The sequence below is a fragment of the Vicia villosa genome, linkage group LG5 (genome assembly GCF_029867415.1).
Source record: "Vicia villosa cultivar HV-30 ecotype Madison, WI linkage group LG5, Vvil1.0, whole genome shotgun sequence".
Taxonomy (NCBI): domain Eukaryota; kingdom Viridiplantae; phylum Streptophyta; class Magnoliopsida; order Fabales; family Fabaceae; genus Vicia; species Vicia villosa.
The window spans coordinates 150,228,272-150,240,094 of NC_081184.1; the positions used below are offsets into that span (position 1 = coordinate 150,228,272).

Consider the following 11,823-nt stretch of genomic DNA (forward strand, 5'->3'; position numbering starts at 1 on the left):
CTATTATACCAAGCAGACCCTAAGAGAGAGGTAGAGAAGAAGAGAAATTGAAAGAAAAGTGAAAGAGAATATCCAAACTTTAGTAGGGGCTAGGCAAAAGTACAGTATCCCCCAATTATGCAAAACTTGTTGTTTGGTCTGCTTCTTGTTGTCATTCATATTGTGTGCAAACATAGTAGAGGTTTGTTTCTATTCCCTTTTTCTTTTCTGATCTTTTTTTCCTTTCTCTTGCAACATGTGCTTCACAACGGCTCCAATAGGATGCCATATCTTGGACAAGCAAAGAATTAAATACACTTTATTCAAGTACTACCATGTGAGAACATATTACAGAGCAAGCATTTTTCTCTCACTTTTTTTAAATGGAAAATTATGGATGCTTACAATGATATCTAAATTACATGAACATTAAATGTAGCAGGTGGACAAAATATAAAATTACTCATTATCTGCAAATGGCTAGTTTATCTGTTACCGGAGGTAACAACAAAGCATATAGATTTTGAAGATTAAATAATAAATTATCCAAGAAAAAAAATCATGTATGCATTACCTACTATTAGGACTGTTAAAAAAAAGACCAAACCAAATCAAAAGACCGAATTGAAGTTAAAATACCTAAATATTTATGTTTGGTTAGTGAATCGAATCGAACTTAAGTTAAATTAACTTAACTATTATGTTTGGTTTTGAGTTGTACAAACCATAGTCACACGGTTCGCAATTCGCTTCGGTACGTGGTACGCTCAAATGTAATAATCGGGACGTTATGGTTAAAATATATTTTAATTATTTTGAGATTAAGATGGAATGAGTAATTGAATTTATACATTTTATTAATTCCACAATTAAATCTTAGAAATGAGTGAGAAATATCAGAATTGTTGAACATTATATATTGCTGTGAGTCCCACATCGAGTAAGTTCTTAATATTAAGTGCCAGCATAGTTATAAATATAGAACGCTGCACTTTTTCCTTTAATATTCCGTTAACAAGTATCTGTACCATTAATTGGGGAACAGGTAATAGTTTAATAATATTTTTTTACGTTTTAAAATTATTTGTGAATTATTTGTGATGAACCGGGTTCACAAAAGTACCGCGAACCGGTTCGCACGAACCAATTCGCAGTTCTCTAGGGGGTTCAACGAATTATGTGACTATGGTACAAACTGTTTTAGAACCGAATCAAATGGCAAATAAACCGAATTGAAACTGAAAAAAAAAAACTAATTTAAAAATTTTAAATGGCAAATAAACCGAATTGAAACTGAAAAAAAAAAAACTAATTTAAAAATTTTAAAATTTAACAGTTCGGTTGGTTCTTTAACAAACTGTTTGGTTTGGAAAAAATTGTTTTTAACATTTTGGTACAATTTAGAATTCCGAACCGGTATACCAAACCAATCATTTTGATTCGGTTAAGTTCTGGGTAAATTGAAATGGCCCGATTCTGTTCGAGTGACCTTTTAGTATGGTTCGATTTAGTTCCATTCGGTTTTCTGACTAAACTGTAAACCTAGTACTACTTCTGTTGGAAGCATATGCAATGAGCAGTAACATGTAAGGAAACCAGCTTATCCAACAATTGAAGGTAAATGCCAGATGTTCAGCATGCTGCATGGATCTGTCATTAAAGCCAAGATCTCTGTTTTTTTAGGGTCCATTCTCTATCTATGTACAACTTCGGTCAAAAGGAAAAAAAAGAATGTTAGATCTGTCAAAGCCAATGATTTCAAATTCTCATACACTCATTACTTTGCTTAGATGGAAAGCATTGGGACTTGGATCGCATATTCTAAAGCTGAATTTGCTTCTGCCCCAAAAAAAGCATTTAGGTTTGCCTTGCAGTAGTACTACTACTAGTTCAAACAACAAACTGACTCAAAACCCAAGACAGTGACACTTACTTTAATGTTTCTTCCTACTTTAATTGAGCTTCTATTTTGATTAACATAATTATAAATAGCCCTCCATCTCTGTGTCATTAGATAAACCTTCATATCAATTGTTTTTGAACCATTCTGTCTCCCTTTGTCCTGCTCTTCTATAAACCATAACTCGCATAATCTCATCTCAGCAGTATTAATGGAGGTATTATTCCTTATACTTTTTAACCTAACAGATTGTTATACAGTTTATTTTAGACATTTCTTCCATTCTTGCATGTTTTGCCATTACCAATTAGGTACAAAAGGTTACAAAATTTTTTAGACTGATGGTATTTAATTAGGGAAAGCATGGATTCTTAATCAATGAGTTGAGTTCATGGCCAGATTATTTGAGCAATAATATCACTTTCATGCACTCCATTGATTATTAGCCCAAACCCTTATTAAAAAGTGCGGAAAATTATGTTCAATTATTAATATTCGGTTACTGTTTTGCTTTGCAGATTGTTGAATTAAAAGTGGAGATGGTTTGTATACATGAAAAAAGACTAAGGAAGTGTCTCTCAAAATTAAAAGGTTTGATTTGATTCATACAAATATAGCTGATTAGTGCCACATTAATCATGAGTTAGTTGTTGATTTTATGTTGTTGATGAATGCAGGAATAGAGAAAGTGGAAGTGGATACTAATTGTCAGAAGGTAGTAGTAACTGGATACACACACAAAAACAAAATCCTAAAAGCAGTCAGAAGAGGGGGTCTCAAGGCTGATTTTTGGTCTCCTCAGAATGAGTTGCTTAATGCTTATGTCAGTGCCAATTATGCCAGATTTAGATTCAACCCCTTTAGTTTCTTCTAGTTTTTCTCATCACCAACCCCACCAAGGCCTTTTTGTGTTTGGTTTTTTCCATGTTTCTGTATCTTCTGCCTAGTGTGAGGTGATAGATATATACACTAGCATTATATTCATTAGCTTTGCTATTTCCATAGAAATCATATCAACAATCAGAAAAGTTCACAATGAGGATATCTCAGATACATATAATAGAATAAAGACATCTCTTCCGGAATGAATTTTTGAAAATATACAGAGTGCCTATCGATTTTAATATTTTTGCTAAAAAAAGATACGTCCAAAGAGATATTTCTGCAGGTAAATTCTTAGGGTGGTTTAATGTATTGATTTAGCTACCTAACTTTATTATGATTTCTTATAAACGAATGATGGATTTGTTCGCTAGATGACCAGGTTGTCGCTATTTATAGTTGCACTAACTTTCAAAACTGGAAGAAAATGATATTAAGTTTTACCCTGTAAAATCCAAAACCAAACAATAGCGAAAAGCACAAAATTAGAAGTTCAATAAAATGAAACTTCTCAAGAAAAAATGTTTGAAACTATATTATAATTGATCCCATAGTTAACAAACCGCATATTTTTCAGGTTAAGATGATAATAGTGTCATCATGGGTATGAGATTAATACCACCATTAAGAGTAGCACTAGAAACACTATTTTTGACCGTCTTATAGGTGAAATTGATGTGCACCACTTTGTGAATGAGTCCCAAAAATGGCAACTCTTCATTTACAGGGCTATATCGGTAATTACACTAAATAAATACATTTAAATTAATTCCAATTCACACCCCCCTTAAATTGATGCTGCTTGTCAATGAGCATCAATTTGCTAACAAGAAACTGATGACGTGGACGCGGAACAGCCTTGGTAAGAATATCTGCAATCTGCAACTGAGTACTGACATGAGGAAGTGATATTATTTTGTCATCATAAGCGTCACGGATTGAGTGACAGTCAACTTCAATATGTTTGGTGCGTTCATGAAAAACAGGATTCGCAACAATTTGGATGGCATTTGTATTGTCAGCATAAAGTGAAGTTGACTCTATTTGAGGAAATCCAAGTTCAACCAAAAGACCACGAAGCCAAATTATTTCAGAACAAGCAGCAGACATGGCACGATACTCAGATTCAGTAGAAGATTTAGAGACTCTCGCTTGTTTCTTACTTTTCTATGAGATCAATGAAGAGCCAAGAAACATGCACCAACCAGTGACAGATCATCGAGTATTAGGGCACCCTGCCCAATCGGCATCACTATAAGCACTCAATTTAGGAGGAACTCCAGTTGGAAAGAATAAACCACGATGAGAGCTTCCCTTCAAGTAACGAATTATACGTCGAACTGCTGCCAAGTGAAGGTGGCGAGGAGAGTGCATGAATTGACTTACTTGTTGAACAGCAAATGATATGTCAGGGTGAGTAATAGTCAAGTAATTAAGGCTACCCACGAGTTGACGATACAATAAGGGATCATGCAACAGATCACCATCATCACGAAGATATTTAACATTAACCTCAAGAGGAGTATCTACTGGATTAGCCGATTGCAGACCAGCCATAGAAATTAAATATGTGGCATACTTGTGTTGATGGAGGAATATGCCCTTGGATGTAGAATGAACCTCAAGCCCAAGAACATAATGCAAATTACCAAGATCTTTCATATGAAATGCTGCTTGTAACTGTTGTTTAAGGCTTTGAATTGAAGCATGATCAGAACCAGTAATAATCATATCATCAACATACAGAAGAAGTAGGACAATTCCAGTAGATGTTCTATGAATAAATAGAGAAGAATTGTACTGACTCTGAGTAAAGGAAAACCCAAGTAGAGTGGAGCGAAATTTTTCATACCATGCTCTAGGCGCTTGTTTCAAACCGTATAAGGAGCGTTTGAGCTTGCACACACCCTTAGATGACGGAAATAAACCTTGAGGAGGAGTCATATAAATATCTTCCGCCAGGTCACCATGAAGAAAAGCATTTTTCACATCTAATTGATGAAGAGCCCACCCGTTAGAAGCAACTATAGAGAGTACCGTACGAACAGATGTCATTTTGGTAACCGGTGCAAATGTCTCATCATAATCAATTCCATATTCCTGCTTGTTTCCTAAGGCAACCAAGCGAGCCTTGAAACGGTTGAAGGACCCATCAGAATTCAATTTCACAGAATACACCCATTTGCAGCCAATGAGTTTAACATCAGGAGGACAAGAGACAATATCCCATGTGAAATTCTCTTGAAGAGCTTGAAGTTCCGCATTCATTGCTTTTATCCAACGTACATCTTCAACAGTCCGTGAATAGCAAGTAGGAATAGATATGCTAGAGAGTGTGGCAGTTAGAGTAGTATGTGAGGAATTATACCTGTCTGGTGAATATCTATCTAGTGCTCGAGATATTCGACCAGAACGTCGTGGTTCAGCCGTTACAGGATCAGATGGCGGTTCAGCGTCGGGAAGGGGTGTGAGAACCTGCTGTTTGTGTTTTCTGACATATACATGACCTGGTTTATAGCGTTCTATAGATTGAGGCATAATAGAAAACTTAGGAAGAGTAACAATATCATTCATGACAGGAGAAACACATGGAAACATAAACTGATTATCAAAAAATATCACATTCCTAGAAATACGAAAACGATGGTTAGTGACATCATAACACACAAATCCCTTATGAGAGTGACTATACCCCATAAACGCACATTGAACAGACTGCGCTCCAAGCTTATGCCTTTCAAATGGAGGTAAGTGAACAAAACAAACACATCAAAAAGTATGTAAATCATTATAATTAGGCTGAATTTTAAAAAGACGAAAAAAGGAGAATCGAGATCAATAACCGTAGAAGGAAGACGATTGATCAAGAAGACAGTTGTGGAAAGAGCCTCCACCCAAAATCGGGGTGGTACAGAAGCTTGAAGAAGTAAAGTGCGTGTCACATCAAGCAAATGACGATTCTTGCGTTCTGCCATCCCATTTTATTGGAGGGTATAGGGACAAGATCGTTGAGACAAAATGCCTTTTTGTTGAAGAAATTCTTGAAACTCACGAGACATGTACTCACCACCAGAATCAGAGCGAAATTTTTTAACACTTTCATGAAATTGAGTTTCAACATATGTCAGAAATTTCTTAAACATAGAAAACACTTCAGATTTAGACCGAAGAAAATATATCCAAGTAAAACGACTATAATCATCAATAAATATGACAAAATATTTATAGCGAGCATGAGAAACTACAGGAGACATACCCCATACATCACTATGAATCATTTCAAAACAAGAGGAAGCCCGATAAGCACCAGACGGAAAAGGAAGTGTTTTACTTTTAACTAATTTGCAAACAGAACATGTAAGAGATGCATTAGAAACAACATTTTTATTTCCCAACAAACCATTTTTAAATAAATGAGATAAAACAGCAGAGTTAGGATGACCCAATTTTCTATGTCAATCCTCATAAGAATTCAGGACATTATTACAAGCAAGAGATAAATGAATAGAAATAAACTGAAGTGGAAACAGTCTTCCCACTTTAGGCCCCTTCGCAACCACCTTCCCCGACACCTGTTCCAGCACAAAGCAACCATCACGAGAAAAATTTACATTACAATTATTATCAACCAATTGACCAACAGATAATAAATTGGAAGCAAGTCCAGGTGATACAAACACATCCCGAAAATCAGAGTTGAGGTCACCAACATTAGTGATAGAGAGACCATCCGCAATTTGAATTTTCTGATTACCATGGTAAGAATGTAAATTGTGCAAGTATTCAGAAGAGGCTGTCATGTGATTGGATGCACCAGAATCAAAAAACCACGGGCAGGAGACATTCGAAGACTTACCCAGAATTCCCAAGGTTGAAAGAGCGAAAAGTACCATCTGTTGGATTATTTCAAGTTGGAGAGCACCACCATTAGATGGATTGGTGATGGAAGGACCAACTGCAGAGCTTGTACTAGCAGGAAATGCTTGCACCGAACGTTGTGCTGATCGTGGAGGACGGGTGGGACAATCAGAGATAATATGGCCCCGCTACTTGCAATAATTACAAAACTTCTTACTGCAACTCTGGGCAAAATGTCCAAATTGTTTGCAAGAGAAACATTGGACATGTCGAATATCACGACCTTTACCTCTTCTCTAAGGAGCATATGCAAACATAGCAGACTCAGAAATGACAACATCATGAGACATGGATCCTTGAGTAGCAAGACGTTGTTCCTCTCTGAGAAGTTCACTAACACATGTATCTAAAGAAGGAACAGGATTCCTATTCAGCAAAGCACCTCTGACAACCTCAAATTCTGCACGAAGCTTCATGAGAAATTGATCTCGCATACTAGTATTGTAGACCTCTTGGACATCCGCGAGAGAACTCTTGGGAACCTCAACATGTATAATCACAGAGTGTTCTGTCCACAAATTCAAAAAACCAGAATAATATTCTTGAACAGACATATTGCCTTGTTTGTAATTGGCAATGTCTAACTCCAACTGAAAACATTCGGCCGCATCTAGGTTATAGATACGCTTCAAGTAGTTCCACATTTCTTTGGCAGTGGAAAAAGATCGCAAATTATTAATCATGTGAGGATCAATAGTACCAAGAATCCAAGTGATAATATGAGCATCTTCTATTTCTCATGCATCTAAGTCAGTTGTCTCTAACGGTGCCAAAGAGACATCGTCCAAGTGACTCCATAATCCTTTCCCTTTGACATACATCCGAAACTGAAATTCCCAAACAAGATAATTTTTTCCGGTAAAACGAACACAAATATGATCTATCTCTTCTTCGAAAGCCATAATATCAGAGATGACTTAAGAACAATTTTGTTAACGTAACAATTTTGTTAACGTGAAACAAAAAACACCAACGGAACACTGAAGAAAATACTTGCCGACACCAAATCAACACCCCAATTTAGGATACTCGCCGACACCAAATCAAAACCCTAATTCAAAATACTTGCCGACACCGATACGATAACACGATCAAAGCAAACACGATTTGCAAACAAGGAGGAATAACAAAATTGTAACTTATGAACACTACCAGAAACACGATTGTAAGCACCCGAGATTAGAAACGCAATCTTGGGAGAGATTACCGAGAACCGAGATGATTTCAATTACCGAGAAACAAGATCTACCGAGACGATTTCAAGAGCGACCCTGTGGGGTGTCGCTGAATAAAAGCCAAGATTAACCTAAAACTCACAGGTTTGATCGACAACCTACTGATACCATGTCAAGAATTCTTGGCTTGATACTTTTCTCATTATTATTTCTCGTATATATAAAAGTTACAAGACTATATCGGTAATTACACTAAATTAATACATTTAAACTAATTCCTATTCACATACACTACTCAAACCATTAGTATAATTAACTCCACTCACCCAGGGTACAAGGCTATCACAAGTTCCAACACATTGTCATTACCACAAGACCTAACACATTGCCACATCTAGTGAAAATTTTGTATTCAATATCATGGCGCTAAATCTAGTGCGGCTCCTCCAAAAAATTTAAAGGGAAAAACTAAAATATAGTACTCTCGTGACTAAAAAAAACTATCATAAAGGAAACCTTAACAGTGATCACAAAGTTCCAAGGAACAAGTGACAAGCAATAAAAAAATATATAAATATCATGCCATACAAATGACTGAATGAATGATTGAAGTTGAAACTTCGAAAAAACAACAAGCATAATATTGAAGGCGGCTTTGGAATCAACAGAAAGGAGCAGCACAGCTAGACAGCCATCCTCAGTACCAACACCTAACATCTAATATCATTGTCAACTCGACCCTGGCAAAAAAAGGCAGCAACAGTCTGCTACGGTAATTTGTTAATTCTTCAAATAACTCACGAGCACACATTCATATTAAAGATGCATCAGCAACCAGCTCACAGCTACAATCACAGAGCAGTGTAGTGTGCTACAGCAAACACATCTCACTACATTAAGTAGCATATATTATAAACTTGAATATTAAGTATCCAGTAAAATACCCTAAAAAGTAATCTTGAACAATTTATCAATGACTTCTTTAATGTGATTATTATAAGTAACATACCAGCAGCAAATTAGGGTTCATATCTAGTACCAGATTATATTTAATATCAGCCTCTGAATGAACAAATGACAGGTCCAACTCCTATGAGACATCAACCACAAGTTCAACTTGTGTTCACAGCTTCAAGAATTCCAGAATTAATTTTTTATGGAAACCGTTCATGATTACCAGATCAAAATTCAGAATTCTCAGAAGGCATGTAGGATTTAAAAAATAAAGTGAACAAAAAAGCTTACCAAAAACCAGATCAATTGGGTAAAAATCAAGCAATTAAATGTCTTTCTAACCAGCACACTGTTAAAACAACCAGTCCTAAAACCAGCACACTCTTGCAACGAGCATCAGACTCACGAACTATCATCAATGACATAGAAACAGCATCAAACTCACGAACTATCATCAATGACATAGAAACAGCATCAAACTCACGAACTATCATCAATGACAGAAACAGCATCAACAGCAACAATTTCAACATGCGCCTATCAGGCCCCAATCACTTTTCCCGATCATAACTATAAAACCCAATAAGTTAATTATAAATTAACTGAGATTTAACTAGATCACAACCATTCTGACTATAACAAAGGAAATGGAAATGTAGAAGCAGAGAGAGATAAATGCAAACACAATAGAGTAAGGCTGAAATAGAAAAAATCCCTCGTACAGAAATATTAACCTAGCAGCTACAAGTTTCAAAAGCTACCAAACTCATAAGTAAACAACATAATAGATCAAAACAGAGAAACATCAAGGAAATCCGACCCTACCAAACTGCACTTAGATCATAAAATGTTTCCAAGACTTTGATAATACCATCACATCAACCAAATCATCCAATATTTTCAAGACAGCAACAGGTACACTGGTACACTAGTCTGAATGTCTCTGGAATACTTCAAAAAAATAGCTTAGTAGCTTATTCCTGCAATTATATATAGAACTGAATGGTCAAAACAGGTTTAAAAAATGATTTTGATAGCAAACTTGGCTTTTTGATTCATTTCTAAGTTCAAGAATAACATTACTTTACTTACATCACCATTTGAATTTCGAGGAGATGGGCTTCGGGAAGCATCAGGGCGACCTCGTGGCGAGACACTGCGAGGCGTAAGAGACCTTCCATCACGGCTACGATTATCAGGACTTACACGACGTGGACTTTTCCTGGGGGAAGCACTCCTTTGAGGGGAAATACTCTTATTAGGAGAAGGGCTCTTTCTAGGACTAGGACTGCGCCGTGTAGGGGAGCGGCTATCAAGAATAATAAAAAAAATGCTTAAATAACAATAACTAAGGTGGTGGAAAATCACTGCTGAAAAGGTCAAGTATCAATGAATATAGACCTGTCCACTGATCTACTCCGGCTTCTACTACGACGCTCGTCATCATGGCGCCCCCTCCCACGGCCCCTGTAACCAGGACTAGCACTACGACTTCTGCTTCGGCGACGACTGTCCCTGTCTCTCCCGCGATACCTGTCACGTTCATTTCTGTCATAACTCCTGCTGCGACTTCTCCTCCTATAATCCTTGTCTCTGTAATCATCACGATGCCTACAAACAATCGGATATTAGTCAATAAAAAACTCTATCATTCAATCATGAATATAGAAACACCAAAGGCTGCCAGAAATAAATGTCAATAACCATAAGAAAATATCAAAATGAACACATAAAATCCAGAAATAGTTTTGACTCTAAAATTCAATGATCACTCTGAACTTAAAAACAAAAGCAAGAAACCACGTGTATTGAAACATTGCTCATCACACTCAACTTTTCATAGTTCTCAGTACAAAATAGACGCCACTGAAACTCTCCTATGATCACAAAAATCTAAAAGCAGCAAAGATATTAAAAAGTGGTACACACCTTCTCCTGCTGGGACTGCGGCTCCTCGAGGTCTTTGATCTCGGAGATGTTTCAATAATCCTTCCTTTCTGACTGTAAGTTAAATAAATAAACTTAGCTACATAAAAATGCAAATTATGCAATGAGAAAATAATAACCAGCATCCACTATCACGCGATGCCAAACTCATCGCCAATCCAAACACACTAATAATTTGAACACGACACCACCCTTGTAACAAAAAGGGGAAAATAAAAAACAATTGAACTTACATTCTCTCAGCATTAGGTCCATATTTTGCAAACTGGACGGTTATTTCACGACCATCAACCATTCTTCCTGAAAAATCAATTCTTTCAAATAAAGCCAATTTTAAAAAAATGAAATCAACAGAGAACACAATGAAATGAAGAAGCATATACCGTCGAGCCTATCAACAGCCTTGGAAGCTTCATCAGCATACTTGTAACGAACAAAAGCAAAACCTCTCGACTCACCAGTTCTAAAAAACGGAAAATTCAATTACAATAAGCTAAAATTAAGGATTTGATGAATGAATAAAAATTGGGGGAATCAGAAAAAAAAATACCTTCGATCTTTGGGGATGAAGATGTCAACGACCTTACCGTACTTATCAAAGAGCGGAAATAGGTCGTCGGCGGTTGTACCTTGAGGAAAAAATTATAATGTTAGATAAGAGGAAGAATTGAATTGAAAATAGAGAGAAGAGATAGGGCTTACGAAAAGTGATGTTCAGGACGAGGAGAGAGTAGGTATCGGCGATGTCTGGGGGGCCTGACCTTCCGAAGTGAGACATGGTTGATTCAGAACTGGATTGGATACACAGAAGGTGGGAGATGATAACCAGATGAAAACCCTAATGAGAAAGGGATGACGCGGAATGCAATTTAAACATGAGAAAAGTTTTACACCGTCAACCATGAGAAAAGTTTTACACTGTCAACCAATCACCACTCATGTATCTAATTAAACCACTTTTTTATTTAAAAAAAATTAATGACATGGAACATTTATGATTTTCTATTGGATGACAGTGTAAAACTATTTTACACTCTCAGTGCACTACCTTTTAACTCTTTAAACATA

The 11,823-nt window shown here is 36.4% G+C and overlaps 2 protein-coding genes across 2 annotated transcripts; one reads left to right on the forward strand and one right to left on the reverse strand.

The window, feature by feature from the left end:
* Window positions 1-1,519: 1,519 nt before the first annotated feature.
* Window positions 1,520-2,958, forward strand: LOC131603149 (heavy metal-associated isoprenylated plant protein 45-like). Its single transcript, XM_058875416.1, has 3 exons — window positions 1,520-2,096; window positions 2,398-2,470; window positions 2,557-2,958. Exons 1-3 carry the CDS (start codon window positions 2,091-2,093, stop codon window positions 2,751-2,753), a joined length of 276 nt encoding a protein of 91 aa, XP_058731399.1. The 5' UTR covers window positions 1,520-2,090; the 3' UTR covers window positions 2,754-2,958.
* A 6,522-nt stretch (window positions 2,959-9,480) lies between these two features.
* On the reverse strand, window positions 9,481-11,614 carry LOC131603150 (serine/arginine-rich splicing factor SC35). The gene is made up of 8 exons (XM_058875417.1): window positions 11,458-11,614; window positions 11,306-11,384; window positions 11,139-11,218; window positions 10,989-11,055; window positions 10,738-10,809; window positions 10,210-10,419; window positions 9,901-10,117; window positions 9,481-9,788 (listed from the first exon to the last, which is right to left on the reverse strand). The coding sequence occupies exons 1-8, from the start codon at window positions 11,531-11,533 to the stop codon at window positions 9,783-9,785; spliced, it is 807 nt and encodes a 268-aa protein (XP_058731400.1). The 5' UTR covers window positions 11,534-11,614; the 3' UTR covers window positions 9,481-9,782.
* Between the last annotated feature and the right edge of the window lie 209 nt (window positions 11,615-11,823).